A 12776-nucleotide genomic window follows, 5' to 3' on the forward strand; every position below is an offset into this window, starting at 1 on the left:
GATAGAGCTACCATCTGCACAAGGTATTTTGTTTGACTGGCATGCACATAACACATTTTGTTTAGCCCATTAGAAAGAGAAGAATAATTAGTACTGAAGAATGAGGTATATCTCATAAAAAGACAGTCATGCAAGTTACATCCACCTACCTGTACTAGTGCGATATGTGCCTGTGTGTGCTGGTTGCAGAGGGTCCCCCTGACTCTGGCTGAGACTCCTCATAGGGGGCTTCTGATAAACTCTGTCTTCGTAAATAGGATCTATATGGTGTTCTGGAGACTGCAGTGCTCTTAACTCGGAGCCAAGGTGACTGTGCTGGCTGCTGTAAGATGCCCGAGACCCAGCTGCAAACAGATTTATAAGAAACATTTGAGAGAGAGGAAAAAAGTGACAAATACAGGGTCTACTTCATGAAAAGTTTACTTGAAAGCAGCACTTCAACTCAAACAAAAAACCCCAAAGAAATAATTCCTTTCAACATACAAATAAAATCAGCATACAAAGGCAGCAACAGCTCCAGATAATCACTTTAGTTGCATCACCCAGCTGCCTGTATCTACTCCAAAACCCCATTTCTTCCAAGGAAACTACATATTTTGGAGAGACAGATATATCTTCTTACACAGAGAAAAAAATAAGAATTAAAAAAAAAAAAATAATCAAGCTGCAAGATCCAGAAATGCCCTAGACCAAAGGGGACCACAGAAGAATCAGGAATGGGGGAGAAGAAGGAAGAAGCAAAGTCAGAACTAAATTCACATCTTATGCCCATATCTTTAGATCTTCAAATGAAATAAGGTAAAGCTGATGAATAGATATGAATCACAGAATCATAGAATCGCCTAGGTTGGAAGGGACCTTTAAGATCATCAAGTCCAACATTAACCCAATGCTGCCAAAACCACCACTAAACCATGTCCTTAAGCACCACGTCTACATGTCTTCTGAATACCTCCAGGGATGGTGATTCAACCACTTCCCTGGGCAGCCTGTTCCAGTGTGCTGATCTTTTTGCTGCTTCACTAAAACACAACAGAACCATCATGCCCTATCAACATTTTGTCCTCAACAGTTTAAAAAAAAACAAAAAAAACCCAAAAAAATATCGCCAAGACTTTCTCCATCTTAAATCCTTGCAGGATGAGCAAATTAAACATCCCTTCTGGAAAAATTATCTTAAGGATACAGCTCTTTTTTAAAAAGAATAAGATCAACTGGAATTGCATTGTTATTATTCTACTATTAAAACATTATCTTCTATCATGATATTTCAAAAAACGTATCTATATATTTCCACCATGACTACCACTGTCATTTGAATCACACTGTCATTGAGGTGCTTCAGTTCCGTTGCCTGTTAGCAAGATTCCGAAGAAGAGTCATGGGGGAGCCAGACAAGTATTACACATTTAGGAGGCAAGAAGCAAGTAGGCAAGAAACACTTGACAAAGGTTAGGTCTATACCACAAAGTAATTACGTGCTATTTTAATGTCTAGAAAAAGCAATCAAAGAAACAACGTATCACATCCTCACTGATACTCCTGTGAAGTTAAAATCCTGGATGTGGGCAATGTTCTACTAGTTTAGCTTGTGCTGCTCAGACAAACGGTGTAGCCATGCCTGCCGAAAAGTCTCTACCACATTCATGGTGCTCACAGTGGTTTTGTTGCATAAACAAACACTAAATATTTTTAAAATGCAAAGCACAGACATAAAGCTATGTGTGACAGCAACATAGGAGGAAGTAAGAAAGATACACAAAGTTACTTAAACTTTAATACAAATTGTCTGGAGGAAAAGAATAATTTATTCCATTTCCTTCTTTCTAATCAGCTTGTGCCATATAGGTGTTTTCTTCTGAATTTTTCAATGTATGTGCATGTTTTCAGTAGAATACCCTATTTGCATATTTTTCCTTCAAACATTTTTCAGACTGACTTGCCATTAGCACACTACTGAAAGTAATTCTGTTTTTCCCCTTACTAGAAAGTCTGCCAAGAATCCCTAAGACATATTTTACCTATAACTACTGCAATTATCCAGGAAGTTGATATCACTATTATAGAATTAAATTCTTCATGGTCCTCATTTTCAAAATGCTCTTTAACCCTGCATCTTTGAGACTGATTCTCAGAGCAGCTGAATGACTCCACTAAATTCTAGTATCCTTCAGAGTGGATCCTAAAATACAGCCCGTTATGATTATGTTCAAATTTCACTATGTACTTGGTTCAATTTGTATTCAGATAAAAAAAAATAGAGAAGAATTGAGGGCAGCATTTCAGAGGTTCAACAGTGCATCAACAAACCAGATTTGCTACAGAATAAAGAATTACAGCCCCTTCTGTAAGTACTACATGTCTTTTGTCCATTTACAAATTAACAATGCTCTTTGGAGAGCATTGATAATTTTTACCATTAAAAAAAGAACAAGGGGGAAGTGTGATGGATTTCAGACAACTGCATCCTAACTCATCTACACACTCAGCCCCTCCACCATATTCTGCTGTTACTTTGGAAGACACTGGAAAGACGGTTAGGATAATCGAGCAAACCACAGACCAGGAACTCAAAGAATTGATGCCATGAAGAAAGAGAGAGGTATAACAAGCCTCCTGCCCGCATCTTGGGTTAGCAGCAAACAGCTACATCCTTTACTACCTAAAGCTGCAAGCTGATCTGTGTCATCTGGTCCAAAAAAAACCCCTTATATTAATGCAGTCTGAAGCTCACATAGGTTGGAAAAGCAACAAGGTCGGAATGGTCAGCAGCAATCAATATACCACCAGGAAGCAGTAAAACATCGGATTACCCAGGCCCATTAGCATTCTCGCATTCAAGGAGGCCCATCGCCTTCAGAAGTGGCTTCCCTAAAGGTAAACACATCATAAACACATGGTTCACCTCAAACTGCATTTGTCCAAACCTCAACCAGCCACTATCCCCTTCACCCCGCCAATACCACTGCACCGCTCTGGGGTGCTTCAAACCAGAGCAGTGATGTGCATCAAGGCCACAGGCAACTCTCTGACACATTCTGAAAATGCATTCATCCCCCCTCCCCGGCCAACCCATCCCTAACAGCAATGCCATTTTTCCCTTGGGGACGTATAAGGCATCAAGTCCATTCGAAGACAGGTCTACGTACAAGTTCGAAGAGAAATCATTAGATTTACAGTTATGCAAGCCATTAATTACAAATGATATATATCACATCAGAGTAGACACAGAACTTTTATGATCAAGGTTCAGAAGGAGTGGGGTTTTTTTAATTCCTTCTAGATTTAAAAAAACAAAACAAAACCAAACCAAAACCAGACAAGAGCTAAGATTATTCTGGGGCTGAAGAAACGACTTGACAATTAATTCCTTAAATAGTTAAATCTTTAGTTTGACAAAAGACTGAGAAATTATTTGATTGCAATGCCGGAGATGCATCACAGCAGAAAGTGTGGAGAAAACTAAAAGGGTCTAAAATAACAGTGAGAGGCACCAAAAGTGAAGCAGACTACTTGGGGAGAAAAAAACCACAACATAACACCACACCATTTTGGGGTTTGTTTTTTTTGGGTTTTTTTTTTTTTTAACCACCAGAAACTGATGATCTACAGGAACAAAGCATATAGAAAAGTTAAGGCTGATACCTGATAGAAAGTGGAACGCCCCTTCTTCTGCAACTGTGCAGAGCCTGTAAAACTAGACCACGGTCAGGCTCCATCAGGGTTATCTTGTGAGTCCCCAGCCAGGTTAATCAGATTAGGGCAATGATGGTAACCTAGACCCAGCCAGAAGTTTTACCAGATGAAGATACCACATTCCTACCACCTTTGCTCTCCTCTGACATTCAAGATGGGAAATAGAAAGAACCCAGGAGGAGTGCAGCCCTACCTGTTGGATCAAAAAGACAATCATCTTGACAGGCTGAGGGAGCTGGGGTTGTTGACAGGCTGAGGGAGCTGGGGTTGTTTAGCTTGGAGAAAAGGAGGCTCCGGGGAGACCTCATAGCGGCCTTCCAGTACCTGAGGGGGGCCTACAGGAAGGCTGGGGAGGGTCTGTTTACAAAGGCCTGCAGCGACAGGACGAGGGGCAATGGTTTTAAGCTGGAGAAGGGGAGATTTAGATTGGATATTAGGAAAAAATTCTTTACCATGAGGGTGGTGGAACACTGGAACAGGTTGCCCAGGGAGGTGGTTGAGGCCCCTTCCCTTGAGATATTCAAGGTGAAGCTCGACGAGGCCCTGGGCAACCTGGTCTAGTAGGAGGTGTCCCTGCTGACTGCGGGGAGGTCCGACTAGATGACCTTTGGAGGTCCCTTCCGGCCTGGACCAATCTATGAATCTATGAATCTATGAATCTCCACCCTTTACACTCAAAAAGGCAACCCCTACTAGCTAAAGGTTTCCAAGTTATTCAGATATGTTCCTCGGTAGCATAGGGAAATGGCTGGTTTTAGATAAGCTCTCACTTTCCACAGGAAGAGAAATACTGTATCAGACACGTGTAACCTCAGAGGAATACACAAAATAATCCCTAATTACTCTTCAGAGCTTGTGTGTGCTGTCATAGAAATAAATACAACAGCCACATTTGAATGACACTGCTAATCTGACATTTTAGGTCAATAAAGTAAACCACTATATTGGCAGGATTTTTTATCTCAAGAAACTAAAGACATGAAAATTATTCAAATGAATGGATACACAGGCATTTGCATATGCCTTGACAAAGTCTGCACAGTTTTCATTTGTGCCCCTTGTGAAAGCCTTTACAACCAGTCATCCTGCCTTTCTGCAGCCCTAGAAAGGAGCCCTGCAAATTCATGATATGATCTAAACATCTCTGATAGCAAGAGCATACGGTACAGCCCTCCTCTCCAGGATTTAAGAGCCCATTGGAAACATGAAATACGCAAGCGATCATCCGAACATGAAGAAAGCCATCCAGATTTGGCCAGATAAACCATTCAGCCCTCATTTAGAAATCCCCCATCACAAAATACATTCATCAAGAGTCCTGTTAAGCAGTTTCCTTTTGTCTATGATACAGGAGCATCATTAACAAGATATGATCTGAGGATGAAGCTCAATGACCACTATATGACCACCCAATGACCATTATATTACCACTTATCAATAATGTGTTTACACCATATTAAACTTGGTTGCAACCCCACACATTTCAACACACAGTATCTCTGGCTACTTGCGGCTCCAAATATCAAACACTGATTTTGAACACACTACGATACACTGTACTCGGGAGATTCTATTTTCTACCAAAGAGGATCAACCATCCACAACTGGCTGTGTGGACTTTAAATTTCAAATATAATGAAAACATTGCCCATCTAATTTGCACTGAATTTTTCTTAGATTACAAGTCCGAAAAAAAAAGAACCAAATAAAAACAAACAAACAAACCAACGAACAAAACCCAACCCACAGGATGATAGAATTGTAATAGCCCTGTTGGCGAGATAAGAGACTGCAGGCACAGAAACTAAAAGAGAATCAGAGCAATTTTGTAGCTTTGGTGCGTTGCATGCTTTTCAGAGGACTGAAAGAACTTTTCGATTTAAATGGCACATCAGGGCTGAAACCCCTTTTTGACACAAGTTTCTCTTAGCTTGCCCTGAAATCCTACTGTCTTTATTAAAAAAAAAAAATTAAAATAAATTATACAGTGCATCAGGTCATAGCTTCTGTAATTCTGAAATAGCAACATGTGAGAAAGAGGATATGAACGGTAGGATTTTTGATCTGAACTCGTATGTAATAAAACCTATTTTACAGACATTAACCTGGTTTACTTTATGTGGCTGATGTGAACCTAAGTGCAGAATCAGAAGTGAACAGGGTAGAGGAGGAGAAGAAAGAAGTAAAACATTCATGGCTAGGGTTTTGATATTGACTTTTTTTTTTTTTGCCAGAAATGTATGCAGAAACCTCTCCAAAATGCTTGTCTGAATACATGCATTTTCTCCTCACAGCATTGGAAGTTGACAGTATGATCTACAACAAATGTTATTATAAATAAAACTAATAAAACTCAGATAATGGGAATACGCCAGCACTGTGTGATGAAAAGCACGGTACCAAAGAGAAGAAAACATATCTAATCCAAGTACTAAAAGCGAATACAAATTGTCAAGACATGACAGATGGTTAAATTAACCAGTAAGACACGACAGGCCATATGGCAGTACCAGCTAATGCACACCTTGGGTATGGCAGCTTGTGCCCTTAGCATACCAATGATCTACATTCACCAGAACCAAGACACAGTCTGGATTAAATTCCTTTTAATCAGATTTAACTTTTTCTTAAATACAGGTTTCTCACCTGTTTATATTTTAGACACACACTCTAAATATATTGATTTGGTTCTGAAGCTTTTCTTTCCCCAATTACTGGAATTTAAGATTAACTACCGAAAGTTCAGAATTAAACTAATTTTTTCTTTATACTTTTTGCATTCTTACTAGATTGTTCTGTGTTGTGTACAACTATGTGTACACATGATCTCAAGACCCAGGATTATTTGTACAAATAAAGAAGGAAATAATACCAGCACTGAATTGACTGATTACACACGATGCCTTTCAATTTATGCCAAACTCTGGATGTCTGGAAATAACATGGATGTGCTACTTTGGCACCCCCAGTCTACACTAGAAGTTCACCACAAAAAAAAAAAAAAAAAAAAAAAGTATGTGCTACAGCAGAGAAGCCCTCAGAAAGAACATACTTGCCTCATTTCAGTATCTTAAGACTGCTTTTCGTCAGGTTTTCTATTTAAAAGATTAAAGCGTAATACGATGCATGGTCTGGAGTGTTTCTTGTAAACTATCATTGCACCATCAAACCTATTAGCAGTTTCACTGTCGGGATACTATCACGTTCAGCACCATGGCTCACACCGCGGAATTTCCCTGACATACTTAATCTGGTTAATAGACAAATTATCTTAGGAAAGTCTCCTCAAAACAGATTGGCTTTTGCTGCTTAAGGGACACTGCAAAACCAGCCTCTGACCTAGGTTAGCACTTTTCACATCAGTGCTAAAAATAAAGGTAGGGGAAACAGAAGAATGGATTACACTTTTTAAAGTGTAATAAACAGGTCCAAAATAAACTTTAAAACCATTTGATAAAGCTTACTATGTATCTGGATTATTTATACCTCAAACTAGTTTTTAACCAAATACTGAAATTAATTATGCTCCTAAGTATATTTAAAGAAAACATTTTTAGCTTTGTTTCTCTTTTAAGTTGTCTATGTTTAATTTTCAGTCATGCAATGTGACTTTACTGCAAAGTATTGTATCGGTTATTTTAATTCTAAAACTTTAGAAAAAAAAAACAAAAAAAAAAATCAGAATTTTGTGTTTCCACACCATAATTTTGTGTTTCCTCACAAGCATTTTCTTTTTCCTGCTACTGTCCTGATTCTGTTGAAAAGCATTCAGCTGCTTAAAACATTTTATCAAAAATAAATTGTTAGTGGGAGAAGAGAAGTGTGACTGGGAGCAAAGAGATAAGAGGTAAAGATAGCCAGGAGGAAACAGCAGATTAAATGTGACAGACAAGTTCAGGGAGATAATGCCCATTTCATTTCTGATCTAGGGAACTGTCACTGAAGAAGGAACAAAAAACACCAAGAACTCCCCCAAACCGACCGCTACCACACAGCAGTGACAACTTGCCTTCAGCAAGGCAGGAAGTGATAGATAAAATTCATTTATTTGTTTTTAAACTATTAGCTAACGATCACATTGGGAGGTTTTTTTCCCCTTCCCTTCTCTTAAGCTCTGCCTCTTCCCTTCCCCTCAATCCTGCCAATTTTACAAAAAAGGGGGAAGAAGTCCTATGCATGAATAGGAACAGACCCTGCTATCCAGCGATACAAATCACTGTTTCTAACTTTCCTGCTCACTAAACACTTTGAGGGTTGAGCGCCTCAGCAATAGGATGATGTTACTAAGCAACGATGCCAAGCAGCCGCACGTACGCTGTTTGGATAGTTCACCGCAGCTTCGTGACAATTCAAAATAATATCAAGCCTTTGTAGCAGAAGAGATTTCATTTGAAGTTTTGCTAAACATCCTTATCTTAGAAAGGATAAAAGTTTATTATTTCCAATTTTGAACTGTAAGAACTTGTGTTGCACCATAGGTTCTATGCTAAAGCAGGTGCTGTGGCAATACATTCAACTCAGCAAGTAAAGGAACAGAAATACTAGTGTATTTGGCGAGACATGTCCCAAAACTAAATATCCAGAAAAAAAAACAAACACAAACTCTACAGGGTATTTTGTAAAACCTTACAGCGACCACTTCTCTGACAAGGATTGCAAATCAAAAGGAAGAGAAGTGCATCTTTAATTCCCCAAAGCTGGGTCTTCCTTCCTCCCCAAGGCAAAAGGCTGTACTGAGGCAGACTTAGGAACCCAATTTCTGCCTGCTAAGCAGCAGTATAGACTAAACATCCCCAACCCTACAGATCTTTGTAGGGCTAGAGACCACTTCCAGCAGCATGAGTGATCTGCTAAAAAGCATTTCTGCCTCCAGTAAAACAAATCAGGCACTATTCCACTGATGCCTGCCAGTGAAAACTTCACTTTCTGATCGTGTTTAACATCGTGGAAAAGCACAGCATCTAAAAAATCCAGCAACTCACAACCCTTCCCCCTAAACCGAGCATCAGCTCAGTCAACCTTAAACGAAGCAAGTTTTCACAGCAGCTCTCGGGCAGGGGGAAGGGGGAAGCCTTTCTGCATCAACTCCTCCCTGCATATGGAACAGAAAGAATATCCAGAGCTTAAATCCAACTAGAAGTGAAAGTCTCAAGATTGTCACAGAAAAATTGTAGGTTAAGGAATGCAGATTTACAGAACAGTGGTTCCCAAAGGGCAGTTGCTGTGTAACATTGTGGGAACGGTAACACCAGAAAACAAAACTCACTTGGGGTAATGAAGTGTCAAGTCTGTCCAACTACAGTATTCCTCAATTGGCTTTTGCTGGGCAACCTGAATTTCTGATCTAATCATACTGTCATTCCTGGGAGTTCACAGTTCCAACAGGTGGTTTTCCTGCTGACAGGGAAAATGCAAATAGATAGTTCCAATGAATCCTGACCACGTGTGCATCTTTTTAAAAGGTATTAATTTACGATGAATATTGTGCATACTTCTTTTGCAAACCTATGTTCCAGTCTCTGATACATGCAGTTGAAATTCAAGACTCCTCAGCTGGGGTTTGCTCACAGAAGAGTATTATCAACTTATCTTTTGTAATTCCTTTTACAATGAGATTGCATATTACTGGATGTGTGAACAATATTAACTTTTGGAGATTTTATCTGTAACACTGTACTCAAGCTTGCATTTCACTGAGAGAATAGAGAAAAGTATCAGATAGCATTTGTTCTTTTATGTAAAGTCATCTTTGATAGAATATTAAACGTTTGCTCCTCCCAGCGGCTTTCTCCTCCTCAGCAACCATTTGCTTGCAATCCCCAGTTTCTAGAATTCACCAAGGCGGAGATATTCACCAAGGTGTAACTCTGTGACATTCCAGGGGTAAAAATGGGGTTCATTATCTTTGCCTTTCTTTCAATGCCACATTCAAGACAAGGGAAGATCACTTTGGAGATTCTGTTACACACTGTATTACTCATCAAGTTTTCATTATCCATTTGAGACTCATTGCATTTAAAACGCCAGAGTGAAAACATGGAGCTTTTATTAAATGTATACATAATCAATTTGAATACAATCTAACTAAAGAATTTAGTTATGTCTGTAAAAGAGTTTAGACCAGCAATTATCCACTTTTACAATTACGGCTTTTTGTTCAATAGATTGTCATAGTATTTATTCAAGCTGGTTTTAGGTTGTTCCTACTACGTATACATCGAGACCTCTGCTAAAACACTTAAAATAATCTCCTATTATTTTAACCATTATAATCTAAAGCAATTCTAACAGGCTTGCTCTAAATAAATGAAATGCTGAGTGTAGAGACAAAGAAAAGGAATACTATTAACACTGAGATCATGAGAGGCTTAAGGACTTAAGCAAAGTTTATGCTGGAATAATCATCATACAGATCATATCCCATAAAATAAAAAGTTCTCTATTTTAATTAAGTATGCTTACTAATATAGCAATTGCACAATAGTAAGCATTTAGTAACCAACTTCCAAAACCTCAGAAAAATATCTTAGTTAAATCCTTCCACAATAAGCAGCAAGTAAAAAAGGAAATGGATGGCTACAGATTTTTTTTTCCAGGAACTTATTTTAAAAAAAAAAAAAAAAAAAAAAAAAAAGAGAGAGACAAGAAAAGAAAAGCAGCAAAACCAGCACAACAGACCTTGCAATGTGACACGAACCTCACAAATTCAGATTATCCCTGAAAAGTATGGCAAGGAATGGACCATAAGCTGAAAGACTCCTGTCACTCAAGCAGAGAGTCCACACTAAAAGGAAACGGCCATGACAAATGCTGCAAGAAACAAATGGTGACAGAAGGCCACAGGCAAAAAGAAAGCAGACCTGAGATAAGAAACGTAAGAAATGTGTTCACAGCAGTTTGTAACAAACCACTGGAAGGGTTCAGTGTCAAGAAGGGCTTTAGCACTACTTTCAGTTAGAAGAATGAGAGGCATGTTAGTCCAAAGGTGACAAACACTTGAGGGATTCTGAACTGTCCCATAGTTCCTGGTTATTCATAAATGCAAATTGACATCATTTGCATGTCAAATTGATGCCTCACCTGTGAGGCCAACACTTCCATGATCATATGGCTGGCTGAAGACATTTGCATCAAGTTTTGCCTGATTTTACAAAAGCAGTGTGAAACCTACTGGAGACGGAGAAAAACAGTGACATGCGATCCATCACAATCTTGATGAACTTCAGAGAAAAAGAGATTCTTGGCTAAAACAGTTCATCCTTGAATTCCCAGACTTGGAAATTAGGACCTTAAGCAAGGCAGGACACAAAGGAGATCACTTTGGAGAAGACTGCTCAGTTATGTTCAGCGTTAGTTTCAGAATCTTGGCAAAAGCAGCTCAAGGTGCAACGCAGATATGAGCCAGACAAGAACTCCAACTTCAGACTGAAAGAAATGCAAAGTTTCGATGAATAAGCCCTGAAAACTTTGAAGCTTGGTAGAGACCAGACAAAGCGTAATCATGGCTCAAGAGTCACTCTATCTTCAACATGGCTACCATGTTTCCCCCTTTGAGGGAAAGCTGAAGAGCATCAGTTATGGCAAAGGTCCTCCATATGAGCCAAACACAACACAGCTGGTTAGTCAAAGCCCACTGTGTAAAAAAAAAAAAAAGCCACTAATGTGATAGCTTTTGTCCTCACTCCCTTCTTGGTAAGATGTTACTATCGTAAAAGCTGCCAAGGACTTCACTGATCTTGTCTGTGAAAAAAGACTGTCAAATCCTTCATCAAATTACTTATTTTTACCAGGATTCAGCAGTTTTGATGTACAACCTCCATTTACTAATAGCAGCTACAGAAGCTAGCAGCTTTTCTACTGTTAAGAGAAGGAAACACAAAGTCAGCTCTGTGTACAACAGGCTTCTTAATTTCTTGATTATCCAGGCAGATCAGTTCAGAAGAGAAGAGGGCTGGAAAGAATCTATCTTGTCCCCAGAGGGTCACAGCTGTATACAGTTCCCCAGATGAAGTCCTAACTGTACATAGCACACTCAATTTTGCTTGTTATGTGATTAGGCTGTGAAATATTCTATTATGTTCCTAGTATAGGTGGCCGAGACATACTGTAGTCAAGCAGGTCACCCAGGTCTTTTCCTACTCTTGTTTTCAGCCAAAGATCACTAATTTGTAACTAGCTATTAGGTGCATTATTAGCTTGGCTCCAATTCTGTTCTTTCCCTCTGATCTGCAAAACTCTTTCTACACAGGATTTATCTTCCGTTCTTCAGAAAATGCCTCCTAATATCGCACTATCAAAAAGTTTCCTTGGCATATTTTGGAGTTCTGTGCTGTGATATAATAAAATGAAAAAGTATTTTTGAAAAAGAGTGGCCAAAAGAGCTCTTGGGGGACTTTATTAGTAGCATCCTTCCTTTCCATTAATTTGATTTTGAAAATGACAAACTGACAATGCCTCTTTGCCCAGGTCCTTTCCCACCTACACTCCTGCAAGAATACCCATCTTCTCTAGCTTAACTAAACATTTCCCAAGTGGTACTACAGAAATGTGTGCTCAGAGCCCTGATAGGAAATAGGAAGACATCAGATATAATCCGAGAAAAGGTCAGTAAACACGTTATTCCAGTACAATCTGGTTTTGGCGAACTCATGTTGCAAATTATCCCATTAACCATTTACCCCCTTCATATCTTGTATTATCCTTTCTACCAGCTTTTTTTGTAATGTCCAATAAAACACTGTGATTAGCTGATCTGCAATTTTTCTTATACTCAGTCCTCCCTTTCTTCAGGGCATTATTAGCCCCAAACACACACAAGGCTATTGTCTCATCTCCCCCCGCCTTCCCTCCCCAATATCTGAAAGAGTCCAACTCACCCTCCTTCACAGATCATGCTCCCAGGGCTCTGCTACAAAGCCTTTGAAGAGCTTACAGCACCTTTTGGCGAGCAAATGTAAACACAACTGCATCCCTGCTGAACCGGGATGCTCAGGGAAGGTGTAGGGTGAGAGAAGGACCCCATGGAGAGAAGCCCTTTTGCTCTCTAGTCACAGGAAAACTGCCCTAGCATCAGAGGGCCA

The 12776-nt window shown here is 39.3% G+C and overlaps 1 protein-coding gene across 2 annotated transcripts in view; it reads right to left on the minus strand.

Annotated features, from left to right (window-relative positions):
* Positions 1–12776, minus strand: part of CTNND2 (catenin delta 2) — a 543425-nt gene that overhangs the window by 262051 nt on the left and 268598 nt on the right. For both annotated transcript variants that reach the window (XM_074146739.1, XM_074146740.1), the window contains one exon: positions 150–344. In XM_074146739.1, coding sequence (XP_074002840.1) covers positions 150–344 — 195 coding nt within the window. The remainder of the gene's footprint in view (positions 1–149; positions 345–12776) is intronic.

Source organism: Numenius arquata, chromosome 4, assembly GCF_964106895.1.
Source record: "Numenius arquata chromosome 4, bNumArq3.hap1.1, whole genome shotgun sequence".
Classification (NCBI taxonomy): Eukaryota; Metazoa; Chordata; class Aves; order Charadriiformes; family Scolopacidae; genus Numenius; species Numenius arquata.